The 23614-nt window shown below is 40.0% G+C and overlaps 1 protein-coding gene across 3 annotated transcripts in view; it reads right to left on the minus strand.

Moving 5' to 3' along the window:
* pex5la (peroxisomal biogenesis factor 5-like a) overlaps positions 1-23614 on the minus strand; it is a 73505-nt gene that overhangs the window by 22446 nt on the left and 27445 nt on the right. Inside the window, exons 2-8 of one of the 3 annotated variants that reach the window (XM_084010941.1) lie at positions 17771-17875; positions 9088-9199; positions 5808-6017; positions 3170-3293; positions 2870-2963; positions 2546-2575; positions 121-216 (exon numbers count right to left, since the gene is read on the minus strand). In XM_084010941.1, the coding sequence (XP_083867067.1) occupies positions 121-216; positions 2546-2575; positions 2870-2963; positions 3170-3293; positions 5808-6017; positions 9088-9199; positions 17771-17875 (771 nt within the window). The remainder of the gene's footprint in view (positions 1-120; positions 217-2545; positions 2576-2869; positions 2964-3169; positions 3294-5807; positions 6018-9087; positions 9200-17770; positions 17876-23614) is intronic. The other 2 variants (XM_084010943.1, XM_084010942.1) reach the window with 2 other exon arrangements.

Consider the following 23614-nt stretch of genomic DNA (forward strand, 5'->3'; position numbering starts at 1 on the left):
GTTGTTTAGCAGGCTCATTTCAGTTTCAAACTGAAGTTCTGGCCAAAAAGTAAGCGTTGGAGATGGCCTCTCTCTTGACAGGTGACAGATGTGAGGTGTGCTAAGCAGCACTTTGCTTACCTCAACAGCAGCCTTCGCTCGCTCAAACTCCTCCTCCAGGGACTGATGTCTGGACAGGAGGGCGCTGCCCCACCGCTGCTCCTTGCTAAGACGAGCCTGTCACACACATACACACACACACTTGTTTCACAATATAAACATATATGCGCAAACAAAACCCATTATGCATATGCACTGGCGTTCACGCGGCACATCACAAGCGAGACACGCGCACACACACGCACGCGCACACGCACACACACACACACACATATCAGCACACCACATCGCACACATACCCAGTCAGCCAGAGGGAGCGACAGGCAGGGAGAGTGTGCAGGGTCAGCCGTCTCTACTTTCTCAGGGACGGGTAAATATCCCTGCCTCGACAAACCCTCTGACATGCTTTGGGAGGCCAGCAGATTCACTATTGTCAGCATCCCCCCCACTCATCTGAATGCCATGCTTCTCATCCAGCCTCTTGCAATTTCACGTCCCCCCCCCCACCCTATCCACTTTCCCGTGGACCCGCACATGCATTTGCGCTGACACCGTCTCGGTTACAAACTTGCGTGTAAAGCCGTGCTCTGCTGTGAAATTGGAAATTGACCAATTACATGTGGTTTTGCGTTTTGAGAGTGCTGTGTATTTTACATGATAACACATGACTCATGCTCTGATGTGATATGGCGCTAGATTTTCTGTAAATAGCAGTGACTGTACGGATTCCAGGACTAGCAAATTACAGAGACTGAGGAATTAATCGCTCCATGTCAGTGCCTTCCCCCAGAAAGAGCCAGCCAGTACCTGTAACAATTCCTGTCTCTGCCATAATGCAAGATTAATTGAGGTTACTTAATCTCAGTATTAATGGACTAAGAAGTAATTGCTTCAGCCATTTATTATAGATAACAATGTTTTTATTTATAGGAACAAAAATGGATGCATTGTGAAAAATAAACTCTCCACTTTACACTGCTTTTTGGTGTTGCATGCAGAAACTGCAGTATGCTCTTTGTTAAAGGAAAAATCCACCTAAAAGCACTATTTACAAAACATTTGACATTTGGTTGCTTTGTGGTCATTCTGGTTGTACTTAATGTAAATATCCTGAGAACTAATTTCAAGTCCAGCTGTAGTTTAATAACAGAGAATATGCAGCTAATTCTGATTAAAAGAATGAAATAAAAAACTATAGTTGACAACAAGGCTCCAGATGTTCAACATTGTCCCAGAACGATCTAATTAATACTCAAAGTCAGTGTAAAAATGTCATTAAATTCAAATGCATTTTACTTTGTTATTGCAGAAAACAAGCATTTCAAATGAATGGAAAATAAATGATTGTAATTTTACTTAAATAGTTGCTTCGTAAAAAAAGAAGTCTTGGCATTACTAGTTTTAATGATGTATTATAAGCTGCTTAGAGCTTGTGTTTGGATCTAAAAGGGCCATAACTCCATTTTATATTGCTTTTTATATTGCTTTGAAAACTTTATATATTCAAGGTCCTCGCCAACTACATTTGCAAGATTACATTTATCATCATAGCGTTATAATTTACCTTTGGCCAATATATTTTTTTACTAATAAAGGAGTTTGTACGCACCATGTAAAGTGAATGCAACCTCATCGTTTCATCGTTTGCTCTCGTCAGATGAGCCTGTCACTGAAGTTCCTCTGAGCAACGTTCATGGGGGTGAATTATAATATAATAGTTGTCTAATTAGGTTAGTTGCTCCAAAGGGTTTTCAGCTCAACCTTTCATGCCTTGTTTTTGTTGTACAGTTTTGACATATTGTGAACTTATGTCTTAACACACATGTTATGTTAAATATGAGACTGTTTGGCCGATCCCCGGTCATGGCCGATCAGCTGAATCTGTCCGGATTCAATCAGCAGCTGATTGATCAGTGCATCCCTAGTAATACCTGCAAAGTAGGAAACCAAAACCACACTTAACACTCTGTCAGCTGTTGTGTAACTCCCAAACGAAACAAATCTAGTGCGTTTGTAACTCCCCTCCATCTCAGACAGTTATCTTTTAATCCCAAATCTATTATTTATCAGAATGCTTAAAAAGGTGATGTATGTTTAGCTATGGCTTGGTGAGATCAACACTAATGGGCTCAGTGTAAGGCTGCTGAATAATTTATAGGCTATTAATCTAATAATGGCATCTGGAAATGAGACCTGTTATGCAGACCTACAGAGAGACATCAACTCAGGAGGAAAGCGCTTGACATTTGGACCTTATAGCACCACAAAGGAATAATCTCAAGGCCAACTCTGTATCTGGATTTCCTCAAGGTTGCTTTTTTTTGGTTTCAATAATCTCATTTTTGGCTTTTAAGTCAAATTTTATGAGATAGGGTGATGCTTTTTTTTCCGGTGCAAATGTATAAGTCTTTCAATATCATATGAAAGGATGCATAGGGAGGCTTACATGTCTTCCACTAATATACTGCCTGTTGAGCTGAAATGGAAGAATTGTAAGTTAGGACAAAATTATGGGTCAACAATTACTCAACAGGGTGTCTCATTAGAAACAAACTGTAATATAAAAGCTACATTATCATGCATTGACATGCAGTTGCCTAATTAACAAGTTAAATCCAATTTTTGTGAAGTTGTGATGAGGCTTTAGCCATCAAACGGAACAATATGTTTGAGGATTTTTCCACATCAAAAGGATGTTGATTTCAAGTGCAGACAGCACATTCAATAATAATGATGATGACTATCTGCTTCTGTCATACTGAGCACTTACTTGAGATGCTAAAGCAGTCTCTGGCTCCACTTTGGTGTTTCCCTCCAAGGAGTTCTTGTTCGTCGGCTCTAATTGGGTTTTACAGTCTATAGACCTAAAGTAGAAAGAAAAAGTGGTGGTTTAAACATTTTATGATACTTTTAGGAAATACAGTGTGTCAAATGTATGCACATTTGCACTGTGGCATATTTTATTATTATTTTTTGTACACCTATAAACCAGTTTTGTTGTGTTGTGCTCGGCAGATAACGTACGTTTGTTTTTAGAGCCTTTCTTCCCGCTGCAGCCAAATATACCTACCACAGAAACTCATTGGATGAATTTTTAGAAGAACGCCGTCTCTCCATCTTCCATTTTCTGTTGCCGTTCCTCTCAGGGTTGGGGTTCAGATCTTCCCATTTATCCAACGGCGAACAAATGGTAACTGGTGACAGTCAAAAAAAAACACAAATTGACTAAATTTAGAGGCAAATAAGTTAATTTGTTGCATCAAAAAAGACCTCCGCTTTGGATCAAATGAATAACTGAACTCTCAAAGGAGTTGCAGAAGGTTTTATTTGGGTGGTCAAATACATTTAAGGAATTTCAAAGTCTTTCATTTAACATGTATATGTGCAGTACACCTTTGAGCCACATGAGGGACCCTGATTGTTCGTATTGGACAAAAAACAAGAGCTTGTGCCCAAATACATTTATTTGGTCTCATTTATTAAGTATGCTACATGAGTATATATTTTCAGTAATACATGCATAAAGTCAGGTTGTGATTCATCAAATGTTTTTGTCTCTTCGAAATGACTGGTTTAAAACTCACCTCTCACAATTTGTAAACAAAAACTATTATGAATTGGATGCCTATAATTTGTCATTTTATAAAGTGGGTCCCCAGAAAAAGAGCTTGTGAAACACTGCTCTTAATGTTCAGATGAATAGTAAGTTGAAAAGTTTGAAAGAATAGTCATCTGTTAAATTGGACAAATGCTAATGTGTTTTTAGCTTTGTGAAAAAGAAAAAAAAAGTACATTTCCATGTTATCATTCATCAATACCACTAATTAAAAAAATGAATTTGTTATGTTTTCCATTAGTCAAAAAGCAAACCTTTTGACACTAGATAACAACCGCTAATGGAGTCTTTCTGATAGGATGGCATGTTAAAACCTGGCTGACAATTAGTGCTGTGGGTGTCTAAAGAAAAAAACACATCTGCTCAGGATTCTGACAGGAAAAAGTCTTTGTAAATGACGCCTGTTTTTATAATCAATCTCACTGCCATGAATTATTCACCGCACTGTAGTTTGCCCAGTCTGCATAATTAGCTCTCATTGAATACTTTAACCTTTTCAACTGGCAAATAGGAAAGTAATTGGCCATTTCCTCTTAATGTCTTTTAAGATGATCCCTTTCATTACAGTAAATTGGCTTGATCCTTCTTTGGTCTATCTTGAATGTGTGCATGGTCTGTTCCACAGGGGATGATGGGAGTCGGAGTTGTTGGGAGTATGTAGAGGGGTGGTGGGAGATTTAGAGCTTTTGAGGAACTTGGTGAGCCGGTCGCTAGCAAGATAAAGCAGGAGACTGTGTGCATCGATAGCCTTTCAGTTTTACTAGCCGTGACAGCGACGCTGGTATTGTTCTCACTTTGTGCGTTTCTCTGTGAGTCATCGTGGCAAAATGTATTCCTGGAGACATCTGCTCATTAAAATGAGAATAGCTGTTCCACCTTAAAAGCCAGTGCACCTTAAGAACCGGGTTCCTAGTTTGGCTAACCCCCCCCCCCCCCCCCTTCAATTTAATCAGCAAGTGACGAGCAAGCTACAGGAGTGGTAGCATTTATTCACCTACAAATAGCTGCATCTGTATCGCCCATCTCCCAAGATATTTGACTTCTGATTTATATTATATTAAGTTTATTCAGTTGGTTAATGTTAAGTAAGATTATATTTCTTTTGGGAATAAATGTTTTGTTGTTTTTTTGTTATTTGTAGTTTATGTACTAGTTTTATTGTTAATCTCCCCGTTTGTCAAACCTGGTCTGATCAGCCAGTATATAAGTCCCCTTTGTCTTATAGGAGGTCAGCTGTATTTTTGAGTTGGTTATGTTCAGAGCTTAAGTTCGGTCTGTTTGTTTGACCTCACTTTATCTTCATTTTGTTGTAATGATTATTTTTCAGTATAAATGCCCTTGTTTATTACTCTTCTTGCCTAACTGCTTGGTCCCTCACACTCACTGATGTCACACAGCAGGTACCGACAGCTCTAACACATCAGCTGGCTGAAAGATGACAGCTGAACAACACCATGTGGCTGCAAACTGCTTTTGAGTGTATAAGGTTTAGGTTTTTTTCAATCGCCATGTTTTCGGAGCTCAGCTGTTTGTCACACCATGGAGAGGCGGACCTTCGGTGGTGCCTGCTGTACAGTACAATACATCACATCAAATGAGCATAATTGAAAGAGCAGTGTCTTTATTGATGACCACATTGAAAATGATACATCTTGATTTTTAATTCCCTCTCTAATATATATTTTGTATTGCAGTGCAATGGTTGTCAAACAACTGCATTCAAGTTTCTCGCCCCAAAAATACTTTTAAAAATATTTAATGTGAACACAGTAGAGCTTGAACGCATCATGCAGGTCAATGCAACCTTTGTTTATGTTAGCTGTCTAGCTCTGTGCTCTTATTGTGATTACTTTGAGCACAGTTCATGGGGGAATGAAGGAAAATATTATAAGTGTTCCAAATGTTTTTTAAGTCTGTTCCTCTGTGGTTCCTCCCACTAATGTACCTGCCTGTGCTGACGTAAAGAATAATATGACGATCAGCTGAAAACTGTCTGGTTTTGATTGGCAGCGCATAGATCAGTGCAAATCTCATCTTTTGCCCATAAATTGCATATTAGGAGCGTCTTCTAAAAGATTCAATGCATCTCTACCTGAGTCTATTGACGTCCTCTCTGGGGTCCTCATGCTTTGTCCTGTCTGTTCAACCTCCACCTGGATTAGCTCCGTCTCATCTGTCTTTTTCCTGTGAGGATTGTTCTTCTGGCTGTTGCCCCTGGACGACAGGGGACTCCTTTTGTCCTTGCTGCTTCTCCTCTCGCCAGGTTCACTGAGATCCAGCAGGTCCAGTGTTGAAGACAGAACTGTGAAGGACATGACGGTAGTTTAGTTTACCAGCCGCTAACGCTTGTGGCTAGTTATTGTGTTCACCTTTGTGAGTGTGCAAAATGCGTCCAGGTGACACAAACTGTAAGTACGGAAGCGGTTTTGAATACATACTGCCAAGGGTTTATTTGTCTGTTTGTGGAACGATTTTGAAGGAATTAAGGATGTAATTATAGATGTAAACTACTGGTTCATGGAGGCATATCACAAAGTGCTATTCTAGTTGTTCAGTCTACTACTACTGTGGTTTAGATTCTTCAAGCATGTGTTATAATTTGAACTTTTCTTTTCTCTTCGGTTTCACTTATTGTGCTGCATGAAGCATGGTTTTGATCTACACATTTTCTGACACTGCAAGTCGAGCTGTCAAGGTTACTTAAGCTGTCATGGCATTGCCCCCCTGGGTGGACATCTGAAAAACTTACTGCTGCTCTTTTCAGAGAATCTAAATATACTACAGGCCACTGCACAGTCTGATAAGGATGAGGCAGCCCCGTGAGGAGCTCCAGTCGGTCAATTAAGTAATTCAATCGCAGGTTGTTAGAGCGGCAAAGAAGGACAGAGCCTTCTGTCAAGGGGCTAAACCTTTGTCTGCGCTATCGTCCAGCTTTATGAGCCTAGACGCTGACAGTGTTACAATTCTGAGACGTCACCCAGGTTTCAGTAAAAAAGGTTTCAGTAATTATTGTGATAAATTAAAATCCTCCTGTAATAGTGGGATGTTTCTTACTTTCTTCTTCAGGAGGCTTTTTGTATGCACTAGATTTATTTTATTATAAATCAATTTCTTATACTCAATGATGATTATATTAATATTTTATGTTAGCAGTTTGACTTGTCATAGTCAACAATAGGTATTTCCTGCGGCAGGTTGTGTGTTGTAACTTTCAGACAGCATCCTTGTTTATGTTCTGTAAAAGTCAGTGAAAAACACTGTGAACCAAACAGAAGGGATGGCAAATGTTGCCGTGAAGACAGATTCAGTTAAGAGGTCCATAACCCCAGTCTTTATGCCTTTTTTATGCAATGGTTATTTGAGGAACCTACAAAGTTTTCTCCCTTATTTCCGAGAACCCTGACTGTGTCCTCTGTGCAACGCGAGCTCAAAACTACAGACACATGACTGCATAATTGGTGTGCTGCTGTTTCATGACAACCAACTGAGAGCATTTGTTGACGGAAATCTCCGCGTAATTAGGGAGCATGCTTTTTCCTCCGTGCATTGTGCCTTTTTAGGTGACAAGTACAATTAGTCAGAGGAGACACACTCGTGGGGAAGGATGCCTGAAGAGTTTAACACCAATAAGAAACAAAAATGTTTGGGCATCCTTGAATCTACTTTGAGGTTATGAGGTTTGGAAGACAATTACACAGGGTTTCCTCATTAATAGGATATTTTCAGTGGATGCTGAAACAAGTTGCTTGTGGTGGCAATATTTAGATTTCAAAATTGTACATTAAGCATATGATATGTTTTTAGAGAAGAGATTGATCAATGAAATCCCAAGCAATCAATCGGGGTAAAGTGAATTCAAAGGTGAGAACAATTATGTCTTTAGAGTATTCTGGTGATTATTGAACCAGCATGCTGGAGCAAAGTGCTGACAAAACAAAGATTGAGGAAAAGGGGGATTCTATACAGTGAGGGAGTTTCGATGAGAGGCTCTTTCCATGAATGACTTTCAATCTGTGTCTGTAAATCAGCAGTGATGTCTCTAAGTAAGCACACAGCACTGTTATTGAAGTAAGTTTGGAGATGGCTCTAATTTTCTCACTTAAATTAAACATTTAAAAGGACATTCACTTGACAAGTGTGTTTCTAAACCTCAGATACCCATGAAACCGATGTATCATTTATGATGGGGGTTTTAAAGTTCCATCATCTGGCAAAAATAGTTATCAAACTCCAGAATCTGACAAAAATAAAAACTTGCAAGAGAGAGCACAACATGGTGTAGGTCTCATGTGGATTAGCATATCTGAGCTAGTAATTATCGTTCATTATTGATTTCCTTTGCTTGCTAATTTCTGTCTAGTGTTGTTCAGTGCAAGTTCATCACAGTGTGAAAACAGACAATCACACCTGAAGTCCTCTTCACCTGCATGTCTTTAGACTGTGGGAGGAAATCAGAAAACTCAAGTTTTCATAACTACTTGGCACTGAGGATTTCATGTAAAGGGAATTATTTTAAATGTCTTATACATCTACAATATAATCCATAGTTAGACTACATTTTAGATCATCATTGGAAGGATGTAAAGGTTGTCATAATTATATAATTTGCAGTACACATAATGTACTAAGTGAACATAAATTTCACACTCTTCTGATGCTGCCCTCATGTAAATAGTTAATGTTCAGATAGATTAAGCTACAAGAGAAATCTGGTTTTGCCATACCACCAGACATCGGAGCGACTCCTAAATTCATCTTCCACCCTTCACTGTATAATTGTTTTTTGTGTGTATTTTGTTATGTAGCAAATGGCACTACAGATACCATTTGTTGTGCACATTGTACAATGACAATACATTACATTTAACTTGGGCCACTGCTTTAAATAGTAGTGGGTGTGGTGTAGTACTTAATAGGCTATTATCATTGATCTTGATCTCGAGTTATGATTCATACGATATACCTCTGCTCATTTACACTATATTGGGCTGTAGTGACTTTCAAACTTCCCAAAAAAAGAAGAAGACTTCAGATAAAACGGTGAATTATTGTGCAGGCAGACATGCATTATCTGTTGCAAAACAAACTCATCTGTTTAGAGTTGTTTCCATGGTTGACAACTTGTTGACAGGAGGCGGTTTCAAATGTGTCATTCAAGTCCCTCACACGTTAACAACCACAGCATAGTATCGGAGATCCTCCTCTGTACTGCAGGGAAATGGTACATTTGTATTCTATAATTTAAATATGGGGCCTGGTTTTAAAGGGACCGTCAAAACAGCAGATCACTTGTAATACTGGGTAGTCATCTGCGTATGTCTTCACGTCGTCTGTTAGACTGTTTTGCAGGCAGGAAGTTTACTGTACTGTACCGGCTGTGTTGGAAGTCACTGGGCGGGAAACTCCATCACACTTGGTCTCGCAGAGGAAATCGTCGATGGAGGGACTTAAAAGCGGGCGGCTCTCTTGTTGCTCACTCACCAGCTGTAAGGGCAAACAGACAAGACGGTTCAGTCTCCTCCCATCATGCAAGAGTCCCCATGTAAACATTTAATGAAGTTCAGTCCTTTTGGCCATGGTACAGATGACACCACTGTCCCTATACTGACACATCCCTGACACAAAAGCGTTTCAATACGTTGGTGCGCCGTGTCTCATCCTGCTCCTTCTGCGTTTATTATTTCCGGTCTTATTTTGTGTCACTCACCTCTCCGCTCCGTTTCAGATACTTCACTTCCTGCCCTTGTGTCTTCCTTGCCTGTATGATTGTCTACTTCACCCTCGATTGGTTTCACCTCTGCCTGATTATCTTCACCTCCCCAGTGTATTTAGTCAGTGCGTTTCCCTGTCTCTGTGCCAGTTCATCTCTAACTCCCATCGGTTCCATTGTTCGCACTCCTGTTGTTTCCTGACTTTGTTTCGGGCTGCTCTTTGTCGACTTTCTTTGCCTTATTACCTGGTTGATCTCCTGTGTACCGAACCTGTTTTGGCAGGTAAATACCATTTAACTGCACCTAGTGCTGCTCTCTCTGAGTTGTCCTGCTTTTTTTCCCCGTGAGATTTCCAGTCATAACGCTGTCTTTTTAGGAAGACATCGCACATCTGTGCCCTTTTTGAAGTGCATCATTTATTCACAGCATCTTGACATAGATACACTGAAGTGATTCAAGTGCGTATGTGTGTGTGTGTTGATCCACTCACATGTTGGGGATGTTGCAGCTTGTCGTACAGAATTTGCACTCGGGTTAATGCTCATGTGAAGAAGCTTGACATGTAAGAGAGACCACTTTCAATCATGTACATGTGTATTTTGAGTCATGGTGAGTCCAGTGGCTGCTCTTGATCCCTAGCTTACATATGAGGCTAGTTTTGAACACTGGAATATGGTGGTACTGCTGCATGAGTATGGGATTTGTTTTAAAGATAGCTGATGTTGCCTAAATTTGCAGCTAAAACCAAATGCTATTTAATAATAATACATTTTAGATGGCTTTCTATTTTTATAGGTGTTGACTGAAGTAACAACACAGTTGTCTGCTGCTTGTTTTAATTTCTGTCCAATTGCATTCAGGTGGGATAATGTTTAATTAGTGACTGGAAGTGGACACTTGACTGAATGGGGAGTGAAATCTGCTGTGACTGCACTTTCAGAAGGGGTCTAATTGGGCACGATAAGTACACAACCGTGTGAGTGGATCATAGGCGTGTAGAACATTTAATATTAAAGATTCTACTTTTTAGATACAAGAAGAAACATTTTGTATCCTTTAGCATGGCTGTTAGTGTTGCTTGTTTTAAGTCTGTCATGCAGATATATATATATATATATATATATATATATATAAAAAACTATAAAAAACTTTTAAAAACCCAGGTAAAGGGTACACAATTAAGGAAACTGGGTCTCTCATTTACACTTTATTTAAGAAATCAGCTTACTATAGAAAAATGACCAGGGTTACTTTGGTGAATGAGTCCTGTAGTCATTGAGGGAACCACTGCTAATGAGCTTAACTGAAAGAACCCTGCTGCATGCATCCCAAACATTAATTTTTCACTTTCCAAACCATGAAAATGCTAGTCAGCTGCCCGTGATGCACCAATTTCTAGGCATGCCAGTTCAGCTGCAGAAAAGGTTATATCCAATTCATTATTGGTGCCCCGAAGCCTCGATACTCCAGGTGCAGCTGGTCACAATTTACAAACCACTGCTTCATAATTTGGAGGTGAAAACCAGCGTTGGCTCTTCAGAAAGGGTAAGCTGCCACCATTTATGTCGGCCTGTTTCAAGCGTGTATATAATGCTGGCAGCGGGGAAACATGACATTTGCTATTGTAGCTCTCCAGGCCGTGTTCGCAAGCAGCATTTTAATGAAGGAGCTCATAGTTCAATTACAAATCATGGAATCAGCAACACACAAGCTGCCATGCTCGATGTGAAAGTGTGTATTTGTTGGCTTTAATGCCCTCAGTCCCGCAGACCAAACTGCTGTTTGTGGAAAAATGATATAATTTATATAATTATTATAAATATAATTTTCTTCCTTATTATAATGTTTCATATGCTTTTCTGTTTGGCACATGAATACTCAGTTGTTTCTGTTATTTAGCCTACAGAATGTACCCTCATTGATATAGATGAGTGGACACAATAATACAAACACCAGTCAATAGATTCTCATAATACAGCCTCCAAAATGACCAAGAAGTAAAATCAACACCTCTAAACAAACACTGCATATTATAACCATCATATTTTGAGTACATTTTTAAGCTGTTAAAGAGGACCAGGCTTAAGCCACAGTAAGAGACAACAATTACAATTCATGATGAGGTGGATCTGCTTAAACAATAGACATTTGTCTTCACCTGTCAGTAAATAATGATGTCTGACAAAGAGATAAATGAAATGTATAAGATGATGATGATGATGATAAACTGGAATAAGATTCAATATTTGCTGCACAAAGGAAAGGCAAAACTTTTGTCGCAAACAGAAAGCTTTTTGAAAAAAAGTACACAAATAATATCCAGAGAGTGGTTGTTATTTTGTCGAGCGAGAGTTTGTGCTGCGCTGCAAGAACGCTGACCCTGCAAAGGTAATTAGAATTTGTGCTGTTGTGGTGTCAGAATAAAGCTTTGGGAAGTCTCACAGTGCGAAGTAACCTGATTTCACCCTCAGTGGCTGCTGGCCGTGCAGTTCCCCCTCAATCTTGGACAAATGTTTTGAGAGTAAACCAGGGTAGACTCGGTTTTTAAGGTTGAATATATTTAGAGATTTACGGTCTGCTTTCGGGAATGTGAAATTAAGTAAAAACATGTAGAAATGAATAAACTGACCCTTGCAGCGAGAGGAGGGAGAGAGAAACTCTGCTCGTCAGTCAGAAAAAATAAAAACGGCAGCATTCATCTGCCCTGCTATTGTTATTACCACCTCAAAACACTTTATCCGTTTTAGCCTGCGTGTGTGTGCGTTTCTGTTGTTGTTTTTGAAAGGGGGATATAGGGGTCCAGCTCCCAGTGTTATGTGTAGGCTGCTGGCTTCTTTTTTATTTTATTTTTTGGAGTGTTTTAAATGTCATATTTCATAAATCAGATCTGGTTTGTGTTGTTGTGGGAGATCTGATGCTTGTTGACAATTGAAGCAGACACGGTGAATCGATTAGTCGGAACAATTCTGATCATTAGTTTTATTAGTTAGTCATTTATTAAGCAAACTATCCAAACTTCTCCAACATGACAATTTTCTGTCTTTCCCTCGGTTAGTCCAAGAATTATGATTTAATAAGAACGAAGTATTAGGTTATTAAGGTTTCTTATCTACTTATATATATCAATGATATCAAATGCAAATGACTACACTACTGTATTACACAGAGCGATAATGTTTAATGTCATGGAAATCTACTGTGATATATTATATACTATAGATAATAAAGATTTCATTCAGTTTTGTGCTGTTTTTAGGGTGCTATAAAGACATTTTTCTGGGTTTTTTTCAGAATTCAACAAATGAAATATGGCTCCATTCAAACAGCTTCTCAGCTGACTGGTCCATTCAACATAAATGCCAGCTGAACTGTATAGATATAGTGTTTGCAGTAAACAGAGATGGGCTGTTAAACCCCGGTAGTCTGTGTGAAAACTCCCCAAATGGTAGATGACCTTGCATTTCTACACTCCTATTTCGTTGAGCAATAAAAATGTTTTCTGCATGCAGGCAGAGGCTTTTCCCTAAAGACGTTTGCACTGATTGACTGACTGAAGGTCAGCACTGTCAACAGAACTGGGATGGACGTTTATAGCATACCCCCAATCTCGTAGTAATACATTTAATTCATGAAAATGTCTGGAGTTTTTTCGAGAATAATGAGAGACGTTGACACAATCCTGGCTTGGAGCCCCTGCTGAGTCATGTTCACTGCTGAGAGTTGGCAGCGTCGGCAAATTCAGCGAAAATACGACATGGTGTTTGGTTGTGAAATGAGAACATAATTTGTGATGAAATGCAACCAGCTTGGCCTTTGATTGACTCCGTGACGACTATAGAAACAGGATCTCTGGTACAGGAAGCAGCTGCTTTACAGACTGTGTGATGCATCTCGATAGGATTATACGTTTTTGGCACGTATTGTAACGTTTTTTTTGCCACCAAAGCAGTTCGAGGGACGGCGATGCCGGTCGGTCACCATGGTCTGCCATGACTTTTCCTGTACTGCCTTTTAATCAAATGTATTCCCACTTTTAGGTGGAATACTATCTTCATGTTCAAAATGGCAATCCAAAAGATTCCCTAATGAACGCCTCAGCTAATTAACGTCAGCATGGCAACATGTTAAACTGAGATGGTGACCACGGCAAACATAATACATGTTAAACATTGGCATGTTTACATTGTCATTGTGAGCATGTTGGCATAATGACATTGGCATTTAGCATAAATCGCAGCTGTATCCAAGTAGCGGACGGACTGACTACTGTATTACACGGAGCCATAATGTCATGACTCTATTAATGGCAAAAGTCTGATTAAATTTTGCCAAACATCACCATTGGCAGTCTCCTGATGGAGGACACTACTATCTTCAACCGCACATTATATAATCATGGATGTTTTTTCAAAGCACCTCCCGTGATTGCTATGGGGGCCAATTTTAAATAATGGTTGTGAAACGAGGAGACCTTTGCATTTTCCTCTTCTAATCATCCAGAAAATGGGGACAGAAGGTCTACTGCATTCATCTGGGGAGATGTGTCGAGCACTTTGCCAGCAGGTAGCATACAAACGCCAATTATTCAAGCGAGCGGCTTTCTGAGCTGTTGGCCCGGTGCTTTCACTACAGAGAGGTTACTGTTTCCCCCATCTGCATTTTTCCCTCCTTTACTCCCCTTCTGTTATACTGTTACTTTTTTGCTCCTGTCCTATGCAAATTAATTTGCCACTGTTTGCGTGAAGGAGTAATGTAGAAATTATGTAATGGGAAAACCTGAGCTAATTGTGCCGCTTGGGCTAGACTCCAAGAGATCTCTCAGATGTTGCTGTTGAGGGAACCGTGTAGCAGTTAAACTTGTCAGGGCTTTGAAGGCGGGGAGGTCGAGGTGAGGACGGGAGGAGGTGGAGAGGACGTAAAACACTACATAAAGGGAAAGGTGGATAGAAGATATCAAAGCAGAGGCTAGAGTGAAGCGGCTTAGGGCTGTGTTTGGGAAGGTTGTCTTGAGACATAATTACAACACCCAACATCTTTCGGTGTGTGTAGTTTAGAAAATATGCTGTGATCAGGAATGATATCACATCTTCCTTGTCAGGATCAGTCGTTTCAAACGCTACATTTTATTTTCCTGATTCTGATATGTATCTTTTGTAAATGTTCACTGCGGCAGGTTGTTTCCATGTACTGCCACTGGCCTGCATGCTGAAGTTCAGATATTTGGGTATTCAATTTGTTTCATGATTGTGAAGAATTATAGCTAAGACTAAGAATGTTCTGCTGTTGTGTAATTATTCTCCAAACGCTATGAAGAGACGAAAACCAACCAAGCCATAGTCTGTCTCTTAATACTTTTCAATTTCCCTGCCCCGTCTGTGGCACTCAGCCACAAGCCGATTAATTCCTACTGAAGATGCAAATCTTGAAAAACAGGTCACAAATCTATTTTTTTTTCCTAAAACAGCAGAAGGAAATAGTGCAGTGATTGTGGACTATTTTTAGCAGCAGATTAATACACATTTGGTACTCTTGTAAGTATTTATGGCAGCAGAACGATGTGGTATTTACTCACACGACAGTGTCCGTTTATTGTTTTGTAGGAACATGTCTCCTATTTCAACAGTGTGACTCCTTCAGATGTTTTAATAGCTTTTTGAAGTCGGGCTTAGAGAAATAAGATGTACACATTGAGTGACTTCACAGTCAGCAGCACATTTACTCTTTGAAAACATATTCACACACTATTTTATTTTACCACCTGGAGTCCTCTTCAGTGGCATAAAGAAATGAGAAGCTGTCATAGTTGTTGTTGCTATGTATAAATAGTTGGGTTTATGTATGATGTTTGGTTTCATTCTTCTTCCTTTGACGTTTCCCTGATCTTCTGAGGGAGATTTGACTGAGCTGAGACCCCTGACTCTGTGAAGCCCAATGAGACATCCTATGTGATATTGGGCTTTACAAATACACTTGACTTGACTTGACATGACATGAGGCGCGAGGAGCCACAACCTGTCACTTAACCTCTCTCACTTGCTAAGTGACATCAGGCTGGGTCGTGGTGCCTCTCGAACTGCAGCCTCAGCCGCCGGAGAGCACTGCAGCAATCATGGTTTGTGACATCAAATGATCAGCTTGAAACTGTAGGTCAATAACTTCTTTAATATATGAGTTATATATTTATTTTCCCACGATGCATTCTCAACGCCTACTGGACATTCTCTAGCTCTTAAACTTTATACTCATGAATTACATTTAGGCCCATATGTGTGGAGATCAATTACGTTTTTGGTCAAATCGAATTGAAATTTATTGGTTGAATATTATCTGTGATAATTACCAATAGACTATGACTGTGTTCTATGAGCTGCAATACCAGCAGTGTGAAACGGACTATAGCAAATCAGGACCAAGCCTGAAAACATAATTCAAAGTGATAATAGCTTTTTTTTTAATAAAAAATGCATCATCATCGGTCATAAAAGAGGTGTTTTTTCTTTGTTTCTAAATCATTTAATTGGAGGTACAATGATTTTCAATTGACTTTGCTGTTCTACTGTATTTTAAAAATATCTTACCATATGTCATTGTTAGGGCCAGGCAGTATGACCTAAAATTCACATCAAGATAAATGATCAGATTTATCAATGATTGTTTTCATCCACCAGTGCATTTCCTTCACCATGTTGTCTGTCCTATTTTATGACCGTACGACTGGACTGTCATTAAACTAGCTGTTGTGAAACTAGCTCAATTATGAGTAGATTATGGTTAGTATGACATAACGTGAACAACAATTTTATTTCACACTCATATCTTATTGCTCAGTGTCGTCTATGGCTAGTAAATGTCAGAGATCTTGACTTTGGGGAGCAGGTCATCTCTCTCGGGTATTAAGAGTTGGTTTGTTTCTCCGTCTGCACAGCTGTGCTAGCTCATCAGCGCACAAGCAGGTCTTGGTGTGTTTATTTCGACCAGACCATTGTTCGATAATGAAAACTCATTACTGTAATTCCCGTGAACCATATGATATTTCCTGGGACGCTGCCTTGCTGCCACTCGCTGAAAACCTTCACAAGCTGGATAATGGTTCAATCACTACTGTGCTGTCTGTGTGTTTTTATTTTCCTCAGTTGATCCTGTCACCGGGTCCTCGGAAGGATCATGAGGATATTGATATTTGCTCTAAACAGCTGATTATTGACTTCTGTCGCGCTGCAGCATCTTGGAATCGATTGTGAAAAGGGAAGTTGTTTTCCTGTCATTTTCTCTACAGTCACTTCAATTATGACAACTCTTGACCTACACATTCAACAAAATGAACTAAATATATCTTTAAAAAATATAGAGGAATAAAAAAAAATCTTGTTGTGAACTCAGCGTGAACCCGGTAACTTCCTTCTCTCAGCAAAAAAATGCAGAGGCGTAATTAAATCCCCTCCATTTGGAGGCATTATCTCAGTCGTGTGACAGCTTATCAAAACCAGACATTGTATTAGTATATCAAACAAGTATAAAGCATGCTACAGGTCATTGAACACAGACAGATATACAAGAGGACACACACAGCAGCAGCGAGCACACACACAGACACACACACGCACACACACGCACACACTGTACAAAAAGCAATTAAGCACAGAGCAAGAAAACTCATAGAGGCACCTGGAGCACCGACTCCATCTAGCTACAACATTTAAAAAGCAAAGGAGAAGTGACAAGCTCAGCAGCGGGTACATTCATTCGCTGCAGTGTTTTGGACACAGGGAGCTCAATCAATAGCTCAATGCTATGCCGCGTGGCATCGCATTTTTTTGGAAAATGCATTCACACGCTGTTTGTGCTGAGGATTAGCTGCTTATGAGGTGTAAAAAAGTTCACGAGGGAGTTTTTTTTTTCCTGTCCTGATTATGAATGAGAGAGGAAATGTGTGTGACCCTCTGCATGGTTAATCCCCCCCCCCTAACATACTAAATGCACAATAAATGTTAACTAGAAGCACCATGAATCTTTCGAGGCTAATTTGAAAAGATAAACTGTAATGTGGATAATCGCAGCAATTTGAGGCTGCGTCTATAAATCATAAGATCATTGATCGCTCTTTGTGTGAATGTAGGGATGTTGTAGGAGGGTTTTATACCCCATAGAGCAGCTGGAAATCAAACATTTGTTGTTCTTTTAATAGACACAGCAGTCAAAAGGCTTAAGTAATGAGTTAGTAGACAGTGGAGGTCAATTATAGGACACTCAAAGCTTTGCTATAGTTCAGTATGACCAAACAGGAGGACGTTCCACTTGGAGGCAAGGGGGGGAGGGAGGGGGTTTCTGAAATGGTTCTGCCCACCTTGGTAGTCACTGTGAGGAGGGGCTTCCCTTCTGATGACGCCTTACTTGGTATCTCCTTCAGGACCATGGCAACAGTCTTATCTGCAGCCCTAGAGTCTTTCCCCTACAACAGTGAAATCAACAATGACTTGTGTCAGGACAGTTGGACAACTCAGTGCGTTTTGCCCCCATCCAGGGCATCTTACAGAAAAGACTTTACCTTCATGATGATGGACATACTGTGTGGGGCTGTCTACGGTAACAACACATCGACGGGAGACATTTCCACAAGACTATGGCAATGAAAAGAGGGTCACCGCACGATGTAGAGGGTTGACTGTAGACGGTGATGAGCATGGTCGTCCACAGCCGTACTTATCAAGTACTTTACACAGACCATATTATTATGAATTATGTACAGTGTATGGCAGATGGATGTGCGTGTCTACTGGGCAGCTGACCGATGTGAGGTAAATCAGGTTGTGCTGGTCGGAGCTATACGCGTGTTGGAATCGCAACAAGAGCGAGAGAGATGAGTCATAAACTGCAGATAGCCTTCATGTTGTCAGCTGATCTGTGAAGCTTCATACTGATGAAAGACAAGAAACACATTCCTGTCCACTGATCTATATGTGATGGCAAAGCAAGTGTAGTAATGCTTCAGCAAAGATGGGGAAGAAAGTTACTAGCAAGTAAACACGAATTCAACTTAGTGACATTAGACATTGTTTTTTTATGAGAAAATAACACAGGGCAGCTTTTTAAGTTTATTATTGTAATTTAAGTCATATTGGGGTAACATTACTCTGTTATAATGTAATAAATATAACACAAATCTCTTTAAGTACTATTCTTATTAGCTTGTTTTTATACATCAATATTCCTGATGTTCCTGTTTGTTCAAAGCCAGCTGCATTACCACCCATTGCCAACTGCAGCTATAGTGTAGAAGGTTTTTAGTCAGTAGCAGTGCTAGCATAGATACTGTATCTAGTATAGAAAGCATACAGTGTAAGCAGGCATCTAGAATTAAATATGACCTTCCCTATACAAAAAAACGTACCCTCCAACAAACTGCCCCGCCCTCCATCTGCCACCCGCAGCCCCTCATGGGAAGAAAAGTCTGTAGACTTTGTCTGATAATTGCCAAGGACACATTACATAATAGTAAAAAATTGATTACATGAAAGGTCAAATTAATTTTGCCAGCCCATTGTCATCCTTTTCATCTCGACAGCAACAGCCTGAGACATTCACTCACTTCACATTTTAACCGAGAGCCAGAAGATTATATTGTACACTATTAATCATTTTATGATGCACAGATGTAGCAGAATCATAGCTGTCACAGGAGACCACACATTTCATCTCACCCTCTTGCAATTAAATTTGCTGACCAGAGAGAAACAAATATGCTGTTCCATCACACTCGGTTTGTGCATTTTGTAGACTCGGGGATGCTTCCTTTTCAGGCTGCACGTGGAGCGCACCGGGAGCCTTTTAGCTGGATCTTATTAGGGCCTTTTCACATTCCCACTTGCCAGAAAAATGAATTAGGCATTGCTTCCACTGATTTCCTCAGCTGATCACGTCACAAACGACATTTGCCTTGCCTGGAGGGAAGAGTCCCCTTGAAATTCTAATGCTGCTAATAAATTCCCAAAAGCCATCTGCACCCCACTCTGTAGCTTGGTCTCAGTCAGTATAAATGAAGAACATCTATTGCAGAGACAACGGCAGCGGAGCAGCATTCACACCACTAGGGAGGATAATGGAAAGCTCTAAACATTTGTTTTTAGTTGTTTTTTCTGAATGGCAAATGAAAAAGGCTGAATGTTTCTCCTGTGCCATATGTGCAGGTATGGTGTGAGCCAACAGTGTTGAGGATATCTTCCACTTGGCACACTGTCAGTTTGTATTGGTTTACAGTCCTGGCCCGCCTGCTGTGTTGTTTTGTGTCAACTTTCGCAAAACTGGCTTATTTTTCTAGGAATAGATTTTATTATTTGGCAGCAAACTGCAGTGGACAGTTATGGAGCCTATTATTATTATTATTATTTTTTTTTAGGACGTAGTTGTCCTAACAAAAGCTGTTCACAAAATCTTGACAATACAATAATTATGTGCTGAAAATAAGGAAACATGTTCCCAGCGTGCAGGCTACCAAATATGGAGATATGAATTATTCATTGTTTTAAAAACATCTGATTTCAGTGTCCCGGCTGAATGAAACAACTAACATCTCATCAAATCGTTTTCTGCCCTAATAAAGCAGCATTTGATTAAAGATTTGGTCACTTTAGGGCTGTTCTGGAAGGCAAAAACAAAACAAAAAACACATTATCCACAGCAGAGGAGATTGACTGCAGCATTATGCAAACCATTTAATCAAATCATTAGGTGCTGTTGGTGGCAGAGGACATAAATGTTTGCTGTTTATCTCAAGGCTCAGAAAATCAATTTACAATCTCCCAGCCACCACAGCGTGTTCATCACTCCAAACGAATACATTTACCGGAAGGTAATGCAGCCGTAGGTCGGATTGAAAAGCTTTATGAATTTCATAAGGTTCAGTGAGCCTGGAGAGAGTTGGTTCCTCATGCAATCGGTTGTATTCAGGGGAAATGAGCATTACTCAGTTTTGCCTCCATGCTGAAGCAATAACCTTGTTTGGGGGGAAAGGAGGCAGCATGACTTCAGACTGACTCAACACATCTACTCATTGCTTTCTGCTTTCTGTGTGAGTTGCTGTTTTCAAAGTCCCTTCCTACAGAAATAACAGTGATGAATCCTTGAGCTAAGGAGGTAATGAGGGTCTGTTTTTAAAAATGCCGAAATAATGTTTTGGACATTGGCCTGTTTCTAAATATAACCATATTTCCCCCATTGGCACTATTTGTTTGAGTACAGGTGATGAAATTCAAAACTCGGAACATTATTTTGTCGAGTAAAGCCCTTGTCAGACATTGAATACAAAACATTGCTGACTTAATCTATCTGTTAAAGTGATGGCCCTTTTGTCATCCAGACATACAATCGGTGTCACTGACCCAGGTCACAACTCTGCTCATGACCTGGTTTGGAAAAAAAAGGGTCTGGTATCTGCTTCCCATCATAGACTCCCTGCATTAGGCTCCTTGTTTCCAGCCTGAGACCAAATTTAAGGAGCTGTGACATCCCTGGGAATCAATTTACACAGAGTATGCTACTTGAATGGCAGGTTTTTGTGTAAGCTTCTATTACGCCAGGCTGTGGCCTGTTTTATGCCTATTCTTAATTAATTTCTCTATCCACCAATTAGATTGAAAAAGAGACTGAAGCAGGTGTAAAACAGCAGGGCGATTCATCCCATGCAAGCGATGCATGGTGGCTAATGACGAGTAAAATTCAATTTTTAATGCTATATTGTACCATCTTTTGTGGCGTTCACAAGACGGCAATAAAATGATCTATACCAAATGTGACGGGTCATTGATTCTACACAAGGAAATTTCTTTAGAGGTGAAATACTGTAAATGGTTACTGTTGAGATTAGATTGTTTAAAAAAAAAAAAGCAGGCGACCCTTTTGACTCATCGTGAGATGACTGTCCCGCACGCTAATGTCTGAACGTCTGGACCATCCTTTACCCATGTTGGCACAGGAAAGGCTTTGTTCTGTGACCTTGCCTTACTTTGCTGTGAAAAGTTCTTATTCCTGTATCGTAAGACGGTGTATAATTTTTTTGTTCCCAGTAAATATTTCTGCTCTCCATTAAATTCCACATTCATTATCCACAATCTATATGTTGTATCTAAAAGTAGGGGTTCCGGGCGATTGAGGTTTTTGTGGGAATTTAAATCACCTACTTAACTTCACAGTAGCGCCATTCTTCATCATTGTAAAAGGTGGATTTCGAGATGGAATACCAGCCGCACAGAATCAGGGCATCTTTCTGTTGATCCGTTTTATGGTGTTAAACTGGTGACATTTAAGTCCTGCATTATATAACGGGAGATACTTCTCTACAGGATCTATTTCAGAGTGAGAAGCGGGAAAAAAAGGTTGGAACGGGACAAAAAGTGGCTTGAAAAGGCACACCTGGTAGAAAATAGATATTTGTGTAATCAATCTCACTCATGCAATATAATATGCATGTATGAATGTTGAATAACATAAATTCCCCCAATGCAAAGAATGGTTGGAACCTGCTGGCTGACTGGGCTGACCCACATGCCACAGTATTGGTTGGCTGTGATGATGCAGTGTAGTCTTTGATGCATCTCTGGGCGCTCCTGGCAGACCTTTAGCCTCTCACCTCTCGCATGACTCACTCTTGGCTTCGGGGAAATGCCACAAACAATAGCTGGGATGCCTCTCTGCAGATGGACGGGCATGCCTGGTTACAGTGAGCTGGTACACAAATAATGTGTAGACTCAAGCATTTTAACTGGGACTCGGGGGGGAGCTTGTGTAAATTAGTCACAGCCCATACTTCAGGCTACCTAGCAGAACCTTGTCTTGCTGATTTACTGAACGTACATGTAACGACGGTTTGCAATTTTGGTGGCCAGAGGTGGAGAAAGTAGTCCCTCTTACTAAAAACCCACAACTTGATGTGAAAATTGCACGTGGAAACACACACATTGTGGGCCCCTCACTCTGCTACTGAGGGTCAATGTGTTATAGGATCCTGAACTCTCTAAGTGACTTTCAATGGTGCTTCTACTCCTGATAATCTAGGCTTACACCTGGAAATGTTACCCCGAGTCTGCGGTTTTATTGCTGCCATTTCAACTGAAGCAACTCATGAGGAGGTTTTCTATCAGTGATTTCCTGCCACGGTTTATTGGCTTTCAAATACTTTATGGGGGATTGCTTCTTATAATGAATGGGGTTCGGTGGCGGCACACACACATCGTTACCGAATACTGCCACCTGATATGTTCTTGATTTCATTTTTTGTGAAGATTGATTAATTACAGCTGCTCGCATAACTGTCCTGAGATAAGATTTACTGTGATAATACAGCGGTAGTCTTTGCAGCAGTGTCACGTCAAAGACGCAAGTCTTTTTTCTTCTTCTCCACGATGGCAACACAAATCATGTCCAAGATAACAGCCAGCAGCTGAGGGAAATTTTACGTTCCAGTACAAATAAGTGCCCTCTACGCCTGAGGATACATTTAGTACTCATATAGCCTGAGTGATTTATAAAGAATGTCTGGGCACTAGACATGATCTGACTCCCAAATCTAAAAGAGTTTAAAGGCACATTCAGGATCACAGACATGTTTTGGTTAAATGATCTTATTTAAATGCAGTTATTCTAATGTGATCATACTTATAACCCTGAAAAACAGCACAGTGGATTTATTTCTCATCTCTAATCAGTTTCGGGATCCCTTAGTTAGCTTATTTTTCTCCATAACAAAAGTGCAATTCAAGCCACAGTACTAATTGTAGGCATTGGAGGCAGCAGAAGTGTTATCACAGTGCCAGAGGCAGTGCAAGCGAGTGAAACATGTTGATTTAAACTGAAGCAACAGACTCGAGTTCCTGACTAATTTGTAGTTTCTGGTATCGACCTTCTCATCTAGTAAGAACGTGAGGAATCAAAATGTCAAACTCCTTGAAATATCTTGTAAACATTGTTCTATAAATTGTTTTCGACATATCAACAACGTTAAACATTAGCAGACACAAACTCTGCAAAGTAAACGGATCAAATAAATGATTCAAATTGCATTAAATTACTGTTAAATCTGCTCAAAAGTGATTACTTTATAGTTTGCTGCTTTGATTTAAATACATAGATTTAGAAACACAATGTAAATGCATGAAATGTATTTAACCAAAAGCCCTCCAATCATTTCTGCATCCTC

Source organism: Eutrigla gurnardus, assembly GCF_963514095.1.
Source record: "Eutrigla gurnardus genome assembly, chromosome: 6".
Taxonomy (NCBI): domain Eukaryota; kingdom Metazoa; phylum Chordata; class Actinopteri; order Perciformes; family Triglidae; genus Eutrigla; species Eutrigla gurnardus.